The 15,242-nt window shown below is 39.2% G+C and overlaps 1 protein-coding gene across 1 annotated transcript; it reads right to left on the minus strand.

Moving 5' to 3' along the window:
- Positions 1-4,536: 4,536 nt before the first annotated feature.
- LOC133770939 (E3 ubiquitin-protein ligase Topors-like) lies at positions 4,537-6,756 on the minus strand. Its single transcript, XM_062206720.1, has one exon. The coding sequence runs from the start codon at positions 6,754-6,756 to the stop codon at positions 4,537-4,539; it is 2,220 nt and encodes a 739-aa protein (XP_062062704.1).
- Positions 6,757-15,242: the final 8,486 nt, after the last annotated feature.

Genomic DNA, 15,242 nt, shown 5'->3' on the forward strand with positions numbered 1-15,242 from the left:
CAGTGGCATAACAAAGTGACTCAGTTTCATTCAACTGAGATGAACACTGAATTGCAGAGAAGTTAACTTAATCTGAGGCCATACAGTTCAATAATACTAGGCCAGTTAGAGAAAATATGTGTATTGAATAGTTACCATAAGGAAGACAACAAAAAAGTGTTGTGAAAGGAATCTATAGCTGGCGTCGCGGCTCAATAGGCTAATCCTCCGCCTTGTGGCACCGGCACACGGGGTTCTAGTCCCAGTCGGGGCACCAGATTCTGTCCCGGTTGCCCCTCTTCCAGGCCAGCTCTCTGCTGTGGCCCAGGAGTGCAGTAGAGGATGGCCCAAGTGCTTGGGCCCTGCACCCCATGGGAGACCAGGAGAAGCACCTGGCTCCTGCCGTCAGATCAGCGTGGTGCGCCGGTCGCAGCGTGCCGGCCGTGGCGGCCATTGGAGGGTGAACCAATGGCAAAAAAAGAAAGGAATCTATTTGGCTAAGTCAGAATTAAATATATTCTATTGGTAAGAGATAATATATGCAGATGGAATGATATGGGTATATACATGATTTTATATATGTGTGCATGTGTATACAGATTATATATATATATGTGTGTGTATATGTATATATATATATATATATATATATATATATATGTTTTCTATCTTTCAGATAGAGGAACAGATTGAGACTAGAGGGTCCTTACTAAATAATTCAGTTTTATCCTGTATGCAACAACAGAATCAATAGAGTATTTTAGGCAGATAAATTACATTAATAAATTTGCATACTATAATAATAGTAGCAGCGTAGGTGATTTCCCAGAGTCCAGAGGCAGGGAAACCAGTTAGGAGGATACTTTAATGGTTCCAGTGAGCACAGGTGGAAGATCTTTCCTCAGTGGTAACTGGGGGGGGGGGGGGGGAGGGTGGTGGTTAATAAATTCACACTAACTATAATATGCACAATAGAACAATTATTAATATTTTTATATTCATACATGGAGTATTTTCAGACACTGTATTTTGAACCACGTTACCTGCTTTTCATTACATAGATGAAAGGAGTATCAGCTCAAAGGGCAGTGGAGAGGCAAGGACAGAGATAAAAACTGACCCTAGGCTTCTAAGGTTCTAACTGACCCACATGTCATAGAAGATACTGTGTGAACTGAAGCGTGGGTATTGAAAATCATTCATCTGCCTCCTCCCAGCTGGCTGAGATGAACCCCATTAGCATCAAAAGGACAATTCAGGGTGAACTTGGGAATGAAGAATTGTTTTTTATCCTTACAAATAAATAGAAGTGACCCCTTTGCACCTTACCTTCCACGGTTATGTTAGTGTTCTGGATTTTGAATGAAAAAGTGTTCTCAAGAGCAGAAAAGACTCAGTGATTAAGGGTCATAAGTGTCTCCGAGTTAGATCTGAAAAGCTCAGTCAACCATAATAAGCTATAAAAACGCAAAACATGGGCAGTGAGACCTACAGTTTGGCTCTCAGCTATGTTGTTTGTTAAAATATAACCTTTTTGAAACTCATTTTCCTCATTGATAATCCAGGCATAATCATGCCAACCTTATTCTCTATGGTAAGAATGAGATGACAGTATTTGGAAATGTGTTCACCACAGGTGTGAATATGGGCAATTTAAATAATGCAACAAAAAAGTAGATGGGGTTGACTACTTGTGGTTTAAGATCATTGACCCCGGGGCCTGGCATTGTAGTGCAGCGGGTGAAGCTGCTGCCTGTGACACATCCCTTATGGGTGCCAGTTCAAGTTCTAGTTGCTCCACTTCTGATCCAGCTCTGATAATGGCCTGGAGAAAGCAGCAAATGGCCCACGTCCTTGGGCACCTGCCACTCACATGGGAGACTCAGATGAAGCTTACAGCTCCTGGCCTCAGTCTGGCTCAGCCCTGGCATTGCAGTCATCTGGGGAGTGGAGATGGAACATCTCTCTCTGTCTCTCCCCTTTCTCTCTCTAACTGAATTTCAAATAAATAAATAAATATTTTTAAAAAAATCATTGACCTTGCAGTTGAGGCTCTCTGGGTTTTAGTCCAGACTACAACACTTACTAGCTTTCCTCATCCATAAATTATAGATTAAAGAAATAACATAAAATGTGTATGTGTGGGTATGTGTACCTGGGAAAGAAATGGGTAGAGAATTACAATCTTATTTATTGTTACTGTGTTACCATTAAACATTTTTTTTTCTTTTTCCCATCTAAGAATAGTTATTGTAATTTAAGGATATAATATTTTGGTTCATTAGCAAATTTCTGGGACTCTTTCATGAATCTTAGAATCTTTCAGTTATACAGAGAGTTCAGAAAACATCCAATTTTCTCATTTGTAAACTCCAGCCTCTATGAATAGTTCCAAGGATGAGAGCTCCTTCTCTCCACTGGCCTCTTGCACTTCTATATGAGAGGTCTTCAGAAAGTTCAGGCAAATGTGTATTATGAGAAAGCTATACGGGATTTCTAAATCTGGCTGCACCAAAATAAAACTTCTCTTTTAATCCCATTTTCCATGAACTTTAAAAAAATAAAAAAAATATTACTATGAAAGGCAGAGCACCATAGAAAGAGGGAGAGACAGAGAGAGAGAGTTCTTCCAGGTGCTGCTTCATGCCCCTGATGGCCACAAGGGCTGGGTGTGGACCAGGCCAAAACTAGTAGCCAGGAACTCCATCCTGGTCTCCCACATGGGTGGCAAGGGCCCAAGTAATTGAGGCATCTTAAGCTGCTTTCTCAGGTGCTTTAGAAGGATGTGAAATTGGAAGCAGAATAGCCAGGACTCAAACCAGACCTCCAATATGGGATGCAGCATTGCATCTCTGGCTTAATCTGCCATGCCACAACGCCTTCCCCTCCATGAACTTTGTCTGGTACTCTCATAGGTCCACTCTTGAAAGAACCCAGTAACCACTCTGATAGGACAGTCTTTCAGATTAAGCAGAAATTGCTTCCCCGCAACTCTCTCCTGAACAGAAGACAAATTTGCTCTCCAAGTCATGCAGAGAAGCATGCTTTCATAGAGAACACTCACTTGTATATTGAAGACATTTAGACACTCAGTTTGATTTTCTGTACCCAGAGAAATCTCTACATTTTTGAGTAGAGCCTAACATTACAGGCTTATTAAGGATACTCTTGCTTTTGATCCCAGTAACACTTTTGCTTTCTTTTTTATTAACTGTGGTATTCTGAACTAGTACCATTAATTTTCTGTTCCTACTATCAAAAGTTTGCACATATTCCCATCAGCCTCTACCATGAAAAGTTTATTTCACGATGGACAATAGACTCTCACTTGATGAAAACGTTCATTAAACAAATTATAAGAGATGTGGCAATGTATCACACCTGAATGGATTAGCACAAATTTATTTAACATAGATTTTCAGGAACATATCTTGTTTACTTTTTAAAGAGCAAAAGGAAATGCTGTTTTAAAAATAATAAATTTGGATTTTGAGTGACTTCTGTGGGTTCAGAACCGCCTGGTATCACTTCAGTTTGCAACTTGGTATCTTCCTTCTTATTTTGTCTTTCAGGACTTTCCAGGTTGTCTTTCCTTTTCTTCAAGTCACTCATTTTTCTTGGTACCTCTGTCCAACAAATTCACCTAGAAGATCCCTACTCATCACTAAAAATCATACTTGTATACCACTTGTCTAGGAAATCTTCAGAAACTTCCCCAAAGAGAGTTGTTGCTCCTTGCCTCTTGCAGACTTAACATTGGGCCACTTCCCAGTGCATTTTCTGCTTGCAAGTGACTGAAAAATCCTGATTAATTAAAGTATGCATATAGAAAATGTATTGACACAAAATGGGGAAAAATACAGGGAAATACCAGAAGTTGGCCACCACTGGACTCATTGTGTGGCAGAGGGCAAAATACTACAGTGTGCTTGGCTTGGGTATAGTCGCCATCACTGAGCCAGGCTACTATTGTGGGTGGTGAATCAGATTTATATAAGATCATGGCAGCTTCTAACAAAGATATTTAGATGTCAGAGCATGAGAGCACAGTTTTCAGGAGAGAGATACGGGGACGGTTGTGCCAGAAATCCCATAGATATTCATCTTTACCTGTTTGTTTATATGCTTTTAACTTAGTTATATACTAGTTATTTTCACAACTAGACTGTAAAACTCTTGAAGGCAATGATTGTATCTTAAGCTGGTGATCTTGTTTTATTTTCAGGGACTAAATATGTATTTGATATGAAACATAGTGAATTCAATATATTTTTTGGTAACAATTAATATGCATAACTTGTATTAAGTAATTTGTATTCATATTGTTAGTATAGTTTTTTTGGTGTTTGGAATTTCAGGCAGTCAATCTTCATGGTTAAATTTATAAGTTAAAAATAAAGTATGTTAAGAATTCACTTCTTAAGAATAAAAGGAGACGTGAATAATATTTACATATGTAACCAACTTAATACACATGTTTTTCATAGGAGTTTTGAATTTTATTATCAGACTTTTAGTTCCAAGTACATAGTTTTCAGTAATGTTTTTAGATTACATTCATACTCCCAAAGACCCTTGCTCTCTAGTTAAGTGGAGTAACTTACTTTTCAAACTGTTTACATCTCTGTTTCTGATACTAGTCTCTTTTGTGGTGTTGGCGCAGTGACATCTCTGAAAACTTGTGTTCTGTTTTGCTGGCGTTGGCCTCCTAGATGAAGGTGTACAAACAAAAAGCCGACTCATTTGCTTCTTATCACCCAGACTCCTCAGTTCATCCATGACTTCCTCTGTGTTTTGTGTGCCTTGATACTTACAATTGTGTTTTCCATGCTTAACTGCTCTGGTTCTTCTAGCCCTAGGAAATGTGATTTTTTGGTTCATCACTTGCATATTTGGGGATCTATGTTTCTCAGTGTGGAGGCATATGGGATTGCTACAGTGGCTACCAAATTGAGAAGCACTTTCACCTTTAGACATGTATTTGGGCCTACTCCCAACAGTTGAAGAAATCTTCACGGATTGGCCTGGGGTTGAAGTTGTGTGCCCATAGGTTGATTCATTGCTATGCACTTTCTTTTCTTTTAAGGGCTCACCACATATATTCTTGGTGAAGTCTTCATTTCTGTAACTTCTCCTTGGAAAGAGATTACTTGTTTCTCTGCTCATAGATCTCTTTCTGGGGCCAGCACACCAGGATTTAGATCTACGAGTACTGGACCTTGATCGCCGCTGGGTTCTTCTACTGGTGTATGAACCAGCATCTACAAATTGAGAGGACTGTCTACATTTCAAACTTCTTTTTCTAAAGGAACTCAGCTTTCTGCCATCTCTTTTAGAAGAAAGGGTATTTTCTGAGATGCAACTCCAAGAAGGGTCTCTCTTTCGAGATTTGCGATGTACTGAGGATCTTTCTCCAGGCAGTCTTTGAAAGATTGCAGATGAAGAATCTGAGTATTTAGTTTCTTCTCCTTCATTTTCCTGGAAGTTTATTTGCTGATCGTGGCTCAAAACCCTTCTTTCTCTTGGACTGCGTCTCCATGTTTGCTCCTGATTAGAAACTGCTGGAGTACTGAAAGTGCGTGCAATAGTTTCATTCTTTCTTGGATCCTGTATATGACCAGGAAGCAACTTTATCCCTTGTGTCTTTTTCTCTCGCATTCTGTTTTTGCACTTTGGTAGGTTTGGGTCCCTTTCTCTTGGGGTAGCCCAATTCAGGAGATTATTATTAGTAGAAATTGTGACTTTATGATCACCTGAGTCTGGTTTGTTTTCGATCCAAACATCAATTTTGCTTGCTGTTTTATGGTGGACTGGTGAGATTTCAGATTCTTTCCAGGAAGAGTTACCATTGAGAAACTCTTTCAAGCCAGATACAGGCCTCTTATTTTTCTGACGACTCTCGGTGTTCTCAGGCTGCTTTGTATCATTTTGAGTTATCATTACAGCATGATCCTTCGGCAAAGACAAAATAGGAGCTGATGCAGTTGACTTCTTTTTTGTCCAGGGTTCAGGAGCAGGACACTGATAGATGGCCCGTTGGTCGTATGTCTCCATGTTGTAAGGAGAATGAACAAAACTGATAAATTCATGCAAGAAATGGTGGGTGTGTTGCAGGAGATAAGGCTCCAGAAGGTGAATAAAGGACTCACTGTCTAAATCATATATTGTCATGTGATGGATGATGGCAGCTAGAATATTCTTCACAGTATATCCATAATCTCCGTACACTGCTGTTAATTCCCGTTTGAGCCAGGGAACCAGTCGATGTAAGCTACCAGGATTTCTTTTGAAATAGTTAGCTGAAAAGAGCTTTTCAACTCTGTAGCCTTGGACATGTGTCACCCAAACTCCAGAATAATACAGAGCTCTTCTAAACTTCATAACCACCTGATCTCTAAAGTGGCCCAGGGACATGGAGTCGGATTGGAACTTCCCAAGGTCTGCAAATTCCTTCAGTAACTCTTGGATAGTCAGCTCTCTCAGTGGCCTGATTTTCCTTGTGCTATCCTCAGGGTTAGGATTAAGATGATTGTTTTGGGAAAAGCCCACGAAATTTTCATTTTCTGAGGGAAGAAATAGTGATTCTTCTTTGGTATCAATTGCTAGCCTGGTGGGATGACACTGAGAAAGAGGGCAGTGTCTTCTGGATGTTTTCCTTGATCTTGAATACAATGAGCCAGTACCACTCTTACTGGAAGAGGGATTCCAATTAGCTTCATTCTCAGGACCCTCCACACAGTTAGGACACTCGCAGTGGGATGAGAGCTCTAATGGCATTGCCCTGAATAGCTGCATGTGAGAAAAAAATGGTTCAAATCAAAACCACACCTGGCATGAAAAATACCTACTAAAATCACTACTGTATATTTCTAGACTATATTTTATCTGCTAAAATCAGTGCTAGAATTAAACTGAGAAAGGAATTATTGCTTAAGTTAATAATAATGGGCTCATAAAGCTCAATATAGGTAGAGCAATGGAGATACAGGCACACTGATTTTCCTCTTCTTAAATTAGTTTTTGCAAACTCTGAAAGCAAATTGGAAATAAAACATCAAAATTCATAAAAATTTAAGTATTTAACCCTCTGATCTAGCAATTCTAACTCTATACATTTAATCTATATATATAAATAACCAGTATATATATGTTGATCTTTTGTTACTCAAAAAAAAAAAAAAACCTGAAAACAATCTAGATACTCAATAGGAAACTTGTTAAATGATGATTTATCAATTGCATTTAAATTATGCAGTAATTAAAAAAAATTGAGAGGCAATAAGCAGATTTTTAGAAGTAAAGAAATAAATAGGAATGCAGAAAAAAGTGAGTTCAGAGATCACTAGTTGCCCATAGCTGGTGTTCCTGAACTTCAGTTCTAATAGAACTGATAGTTGCAGATGATAGGAAACTAGAAGTAGAGTCTAAATGGATCAAAGATCTAAATATAAGACTGGAAACTATGAAACTGCTGGAATAAAAATATGGGATATTCACTTCAAGACTTTGGCATAGGTACCAGGTTTTTATGTAAGACCCCAAAAGGACAGGCCACAGATAGAAAAATAAGATAAATGGGAATATATCAAAATAAGAAGCTTCTACACATCAAAGGAAATGACAGAGTGAAGTGACAACCATAGAATGGCAGAAAATATTTGCAAACTTATGCATATGACAAAAGGCTAATATCCAGAATGTAGAAGGAACTCAAAAATCTCTGCAGCAAAACAATCCAGTTTTAAAAATGGACAGATATCAGAATAGACACTCCTCAGAAGAAGTGTTAATGGCCAACATATACATTAAAAAATGTTACATATCGATAGCCAACAGAGAAATGCAAATCAAAAGCACAGTATATCATTTCATTCTAGTTAAAATGGCTATTATGAAAAAGATAAAATATAACAAATGCTAGAAAAACTGTGGAGAAAAGGGAACCCTTATACACTACTGATGGGAATGCAAATTAGTACAGTCATTATGTAGAACAGAATGGTGGTTCCTTAAAAATCTAAAAGCAAATCTGACCCAACTACCCCTCTTCTGAGTATTTGTCCCAAAAGAAGAAATCAGCATATGAAAGAGATACTTGCCTTCCAGTGTTCACTGCAGCACTACTTACAATAACCAAGATAGGGAGTCAACCTACCTGTCCATGAATGGATGAATGGATAAAGAAATTGCACTATTTATATACAATAGAATATCATTAAGCCATAAAAATAATCTTGACATTTGCAGTAAAATGAATAGAACTGGAGAACATTATGTTAAGTGAAATAAGCTAGACACAGTAAGACAACATACCATATGTTCTTTCTCATGTGTTGAATTTAAAAAAAAAAAAACTAGTCAATCTGAACTTTGAATAGTTATTATTACAGACTGGAGGTAGGATGGAGAAAGGAGTGTTGAGAGGTAATGGTAGGCTTCAAATACAATGATAAAGAAATGGAAAGTCTGGTTGCCTGGTTTGATCAGCTTATGTTGTAAATATATATTGACATACTGTACCCCCATAAAAGTGTAGAAATATTACATATTAATAAAAATTTTTAAAAAGAAAGAAATACAAGTGGGTAATACAAAATAAAATGTCGAATTTCACTGGTAATCCAAAGTGCAAATTAAAAGAGGATACCTTTAATAAGTAATTTTTTAGAAGCCAGGTCGTTTCTAATCTCTATTTTTAAAAAGATTTAATTTATTTGAGAGCTAGAGTTACAGACAGTGAGAGGGAGAGACAGAGACAAAAGTCTTCCTTCCATTGATCCACTCCCCAAATGGCTGCAACTGCCGGAGCTATGCCAATCCAAAGCCAGGAGCCTGGAGCCAGGAGTTTCTTCTGGGTCTCCCACACTGGTGCAGGGGCCCAAGCACCTGGGCCATCTTACACTGCTTTCCCAGGCCACAGCAGAGAGCTGGACTGGAAAGGGAGCAGCCGGAATGAGAACCAGTGCCCACATGGGATGCCGGCGCCATAGGCAGAGCATTAACCCACTGTGCCACGGCACCAGCCCCAATCTCTATTTCTAATTCATGGAAAAGTATCTTTTCCATTTTCCATTAACTTTTTGAATTTCCCTCATTTTAGTGTTAATGTTTACATAAAATTTAATTCATAAAAAAGAGACAAAATTTATATATACGTGGAAAAATTCTGGTCAGATATATGAGAAATAGTAGTTCAGAGATGGGTAGCAGAATATGATGGAAAGGCAGAAAAAAAAGGTATCAGTCATTTCCAACTTATAGTCACTGTGTTTAGTTTTTTGAAATCATGAACATGTATTTATTCACATTTTAAAAACCAGCTAAAGGGGGCCGGCATTTTGGCAAAGAGGTAAAGTCGCCGCCTGCGGTGCTGGCATCCCATATGGGCACTAGTTCGAGTCCCGGCTGTTCCACTTCCGATCCAGCTCTCCGCTATGGCCTGGGAAAGCAGTAGAAGATGGCCCAAGTGTTTGGGCCCTGCATCCGTGTGGGAGACCCGGAAGAAGCTCCTGGCTCCTAGCTTTGGATTGGCTCAACTCTAGCCATTGCAGCCATTTGGGGAGTAAACCAGCAGATGGAAGATCTCTCTCTCTGCCTCTGCCTCTGCCTCTCTGTAACTCCCCCTTTTAAACAAATAAATATATTTTTTAAATGCTAAAAATAATATCTGCTAAATTAAGTTGTCCTAGATGTGCTAAATTAAAAAAAAAAATGTATCTTGAAATCTTAGTCTACAGATTTTCTGCATTTAGGGTGGGATGTTTGACTAAAAACTGCTCAGGTTTTAGTGATGAATATTTCACATTTAGTCTGATTTCATATTATCTTTGACATTTTTCAGTGATGGAATCTATGAATTTCTTAAAGTCATAAAATCCTAGAATTGGGAAGAAAGTCAGAAAACTCTAACAGTTTTCCAAACTTTTTAAGGCAAAGAACTCTTCTCATAAAAGCGAACCCAGAAGTGCAACATGTTAAACTTAGCTCAGCCATGTCAGTCCCCGACTCTTTCTCTGCACGGCCTACTCCACCCCATCTATGGCACTCAAATGTGGCCCCACAGAGCTCTACTGTCACGAGAGAGCTCATGTTTGCATGACTGGCATCTACTCCACATCTAACTAGTGCAGGAACCAATTGTCAATTGCCACTTGGTTTCTGCTCTAACACTTTCCCATAGATTTATATATTCTAAAATGAACTTCATTCCAATTTATTGGTCATACTTGTTGTAAGGGTAAAGAAGTTTTTTATTGACTCTAGCTGAAATCTTTCATTAATTTCAAAATAGTAGCCTAACTCTGCCCTGGGCCTATTCTCCTGTTCTTCTCCATAGCAGCCCAATCCACCCAACTAGGGCAACATCTCATATGTCAATGCAGTTCTCTTATGCCCCTACACACCACTCCTCAGTACACTAGCAATGGGGCTCTGCACCCCAGCTCAATTTCAAATTCACTAAGGATCTCCTCTGTCTGTGCTTGTGCTCCTTCACATGAAGACAAGACTTCATGCCTTCTGTAAATCTTTCCCAGAGAGACAATGCTCCTATTTCCCGGGACTCCTTAATTTCCTGCCCAAACAGTACTGTTAGGGTCTGCACCAGTCTTTTTATGAATTCATGCTCATTAGCAGACTACATGGCCCAAATATAAAAACTTAGTACTGAGGGGTGGGTATGAAGTGAGTGGATAGAATCTTTAAATGAAGATGAGGGTGCAAGAATCTACTTATGGTTCCAAGTGGTAGAGAAAAGGGACAGATGCAAGTAAGGGGGTCCTCTATTTCTACTCTTATGCCTATCCCCCACAGATATTTAGAACAGACTCTGTCCCTAAATGTTTATTTTCCTAATCTTTTCATTTCTAGTTTCTCCGAGCCCACTTTCATATTTTAACCAATTCTCATGAATATTAGGCCATGAGATTAAAAACAGCCTGTGTCTAGATCCCTCCAAGATACATAGTTCTATTAATTATTACTTTTTAGAGAAATACAGCTTGTCGTATAACTCATTCCTTCTGTTGAGGGTTCTTGCCATCTTCTCTGGACATAATGCTTTCACTAAATCTTCATTCATCCTGAAAAGCAAAAATGACAGAAATTACATTATCTAGCAAATTTACCTCCCGGTGGATTTGGAGGTGTCCACACTCATTTGAGCCTTAGCTGCTGGATTAATTTGGTTGTAATGCATCAGCTCTGTTTTGTTTGCCTTAGAGACAGAATTTAGAACACAGGGCAAGTTCTGTTACACACTGCCCCAGATTTGCCACAAAACTTGACATCTTTCATTTCTCAGTAGTGTCCCAGCTGACTTTACTATGCAATCCCTGAGTAATACAGGATCCATGATTTAGAGGGTGCCAGAACTCTAATTTTCTAATAGACCACTTAGAGCCAACAGTGTAACAAGTGATTTGACTCAAAAGAGGAAAAGACTGCTAGATGAACTACGACTTTTCTTGGTGAACAAATCTCCCATAGCAATAGTTGGATTGAAGTTATTTGGATTTCAATTATTTAATTGAAATTTGTAACTTTCTTTTAAGATTTTTATTTTTTACTTAAGAGATGGAGTTCTCCCATTCACTGGTCACAAATGCCAAATGCCTGCAACAATTGTGTTTGGGCCTTGACAAAGCCAGGAGCCCAAAACTCAACCTGGTTTTCCCATGTGGGTGGCAGGGACCCACATACTTAATTCATCACATGCTGCCTGCCAGGGTGCACATTAGCAGCAAGGTGGAATTAGGAGCAAAGCTGGAATTTGAACCAGGCACTTCTGAGATGGGATGTGGGTGTCCCAAGCAGCATCCTAAGAGCTAAATTGAATGCCTGTCCCTCACTTTTTCTGTAAATGAAAGATATTAATAAGCCTCTTAGTGCGTATGCCAGGTGGGTTAATCAACATCTTAGTTGTTTACCAATTTTTTAAATCCAAAATGATTAAAATTTGTGATTTTTCAAAGACCCAGTTTTATGAACAACACATTTGGAGGTCATTTAAAATAAAATGTTGTTTTTCTGACTGTTGTGCTCTTTTAAGTTTAATCATGCTTAACTCAGGTTACTCAACCTCTCTGAGACCCAGGATCAAAGGAGTGTAGCTCATGGAATCTTTGGGGAGGATTAGATGAGCTATACTGTGTTAGTGCTTGACCTGCTAACACAGTGTAATGTTAATTCAATAAAAGCAGGCATTTTAGTGTTCTTTTAAATGGGTTTCATTAAGAATGCCCAAGATAGTGCATCACCTTTTTCAGAAACATGTTTTATATGATTATATAATCCATCTGAAAAGAATCTGATCCCCCTTCAATGTAGGGCAATGTGAGTACAGAGCCACATACTCCCATAACCTTCAGATCCATGCTCGCATTATAAAGAGAATGGAACATGGACTCTGTTTCTATTCCAGCCCTGGGCATGCTCATAGACCCTTCCCAAGCCTCAGTCTACTCGTCTGTGGAGTGAAGCTTACAGAAAGTTCAGACAAGATAACAGATGGTCAAAGTACCTTGGAGCATGTAACACTCTCAGAAGATACATACCCATACACAGCGTCTAACATAGGTAAAAACATTTTTAAAAAATAGCAAATATCTGCTTAAAGAGAGAAAGGAATGGAGGGGAAGAGAGCCAGAGGAAGAAGGGAGAGGAACATAAGGAAAGGTCATTCTAGTCTGTGTCAGCTTTTTTATATGTCAGTTCCCCATCGCCCCCTTTTATTACCCCACCATTTTCTTCCATTCCTCTGGTCTTATTTTTAGTTCCTCAACTATGGAATTCTCAGAATGCTGATACAATTTGGAAGGGAAGAGGTCGCTGGGAGGGGGATGCAGTGGCACCCAAAGTGAGAGTATTTCAGGCTTGGAAAGATCTTAAAGTGACAGTAGCACAACTCTGATGAACAATCAATCTAATCAGTGGTAACTAAAAGAACAGATCATTAATTTTCCCACCAGACACCCTGGTTAGTTACTTGGAAGTTCCACTCGTGGTTTTCTCCAGGTTCCTAGGCTTTAGAGCAGAGTTCCTCCTCTTGAGCACAATTAAGACCAGATGATTCTGTTATGGATTACAGAAAGTTAGGTACCATTCCTGGCCTCTATCCACAAGATGCTAGTAGCAGCCTTCCCACACCACTATAACAACTAAACATGTCTCTAGATGTTGTCAAATGTTCCCTAGGGTAGAGAAATTACCCTATCCCCAAGCTCTAGCTGAGAACTACTGGTCTACGCTATAACATGATTGTGGTTTGAAACAGTTTACTTCACTGGAGTTAGAACAATTCTACTACTCAGAGCTGTAAGATGTGTGTTTATGAGAGGAGCAAGTGTGATATTGCTAAAAGAACATAAGCTTTGAAACTAAAAAAAAATCTAAACTTGGATTTTGAGTTTTTAAAATTTGGATTTAAAATCTGAATTTGCTCTTTTGTAAACAACTTAATTTCCCTGCTTTTTGTTTTTGCTTTTGCTTTTCTTCTCCTCTTCCCATTCCTCCTTCACCTCCTCCTCCTTTTTTTTTTCTTTTTTTACTGAATCCATATATTAGGACATGGATGGAAGCCTTCTTCATAGCACTTATCGATAAGATTATTCTGGTTAAAAAAATTTGAGATTCAGGTCTAGGTTTTTTCTAAATATTTATTTTACTTGAAAGTTAGATTTACATAGAGAGAGGAGAGGCAGAGAGAGAGAGAGAGGGAGGGAGAGAGGGAGGGGTAGGGAGAGGGGGAGAGGGAGAGGTCTTCCATCCTATGGTTCACTCCCCATTTGGCCACAACGGCCAGAGCTGCACCAATCCAAAGCCAGGAGCCAGGAGCTTCCTCTGGGTCTCCCACATGGGTGCAGGGGCCCAAAGGACCTGGGCCACTTTCTACTGCTTTCCCAGGCCACAGCAGAGAACTGGACAGGAAGTGGAGCAGCTGGGTCTCGAACCAGCACCCATATGGGATGCCGGTGCTTCAGGCCACGGCGTTAACCCACTGCACCACAGCTCTGGCCCCCAGGTCTAGTTTTCTTAACGCACATTTCCCATGAACTTTTGGAAGACTCCTCATATGATACGTGTGTGTCTATTTCTTCTCTATCCTATCAGAATATAGACTCCATGAAGACAGGAGATTATATTTGGTTTATATATCATCACTGTGTTCCCATTGTTTAGAACAAGTCAGACATGCAGAAAGGTCTCATTTGTGTGGTTTTCAGTGGTATTTTCTACAAATAGCTCAAAATCTAGTGTCTAATACATACATAATAAGCATCAACCATCGTACTTAAAAGTCAGTTCTCAGGTTGGGCATTTGGCACAGTGGCTTACTACTTGGGATACCCGCATCCCGTATTGCAGAGTCCCTGGTTTAAGTCCTGGCTACTCTTCCTCTCTTCTAGCTTCCTGCCAGTGGCACCATGGGAGAAAGCAGGTGATGGCTCAAGTACTTAGGTCTCTGCCATCTACATGGGAGACCCAAATTGAGTTCTGTGTTCCTGGTGCAGTCTTACTTACCTTGCTTGTTGCTGGCATTTTTGGAGTGAACTACAGATGAAAGATCTTTCTGTCTGTCTCTCTGCTTTTCAAATAAAATACTTTTATAAATTCAATTTTCATTAGTCGAGGTAGTTAGGCCCTCTGAAGTCACTATGATCACTGAATTAGCGAAAACTGAACCATCAGTCCTAGGCAAACACATGGTTAATTTCCTTTGAGGCTCTGATAACATTTTCACCTACGGAACAATACAGAACCTTGTTTTATCTGTTTAAAGACATCTTACTTAAAAATACATTATTGATTCATTAGCATTAAACCCATAGCCAGGTGCACTATAACTGACATCTGAACTAAATTCATCTAATATATGTATTTTCTGTGGCACATCATTGTTTTATTTTCTTGTACTTAGGAAAACTAGACAGCATTTTATATAGCAATGAAGACATTAAAAAGTACAAAACACAAAATTGAGCATACAAAAACACCATAGAAAGGAATCTTGTTTATGTGTGAGTTGAAATAGGAAGGGGAGGTGTTATCCCGTTCTACCTCAGCTGCACGGGTGCAATTTGGGTGACTCAAATTTTTGCTGCTTTGTGCATGTCCACAAATGATCATGACATTAAAATTAAAATGCCATCCTCATTGATTTGGGGGGTTACAAACAAATTTTAGAGGGTGAAAAGACTTATAAATATAGAATCCGCGAAGAGTGAGAGTTGGTTATATTTGTGGCAAGGCCAGCTTCTGATACA

This window comes from Lepus europaeus, chromosome 12 (genome assembly GCF_033115175.1).
Source record: "Lepus europaeus isolate LE1 chromosome 12, mLepTim1.pri, whole genome shotgun sequence".
In the NCBI taxonomy this organism is placed as follows: Eukaryota; Metazoa; Chordata; class Mammalia; order Lagomorpha; family Leporidae; genus Lepus; species Lepus europaeus.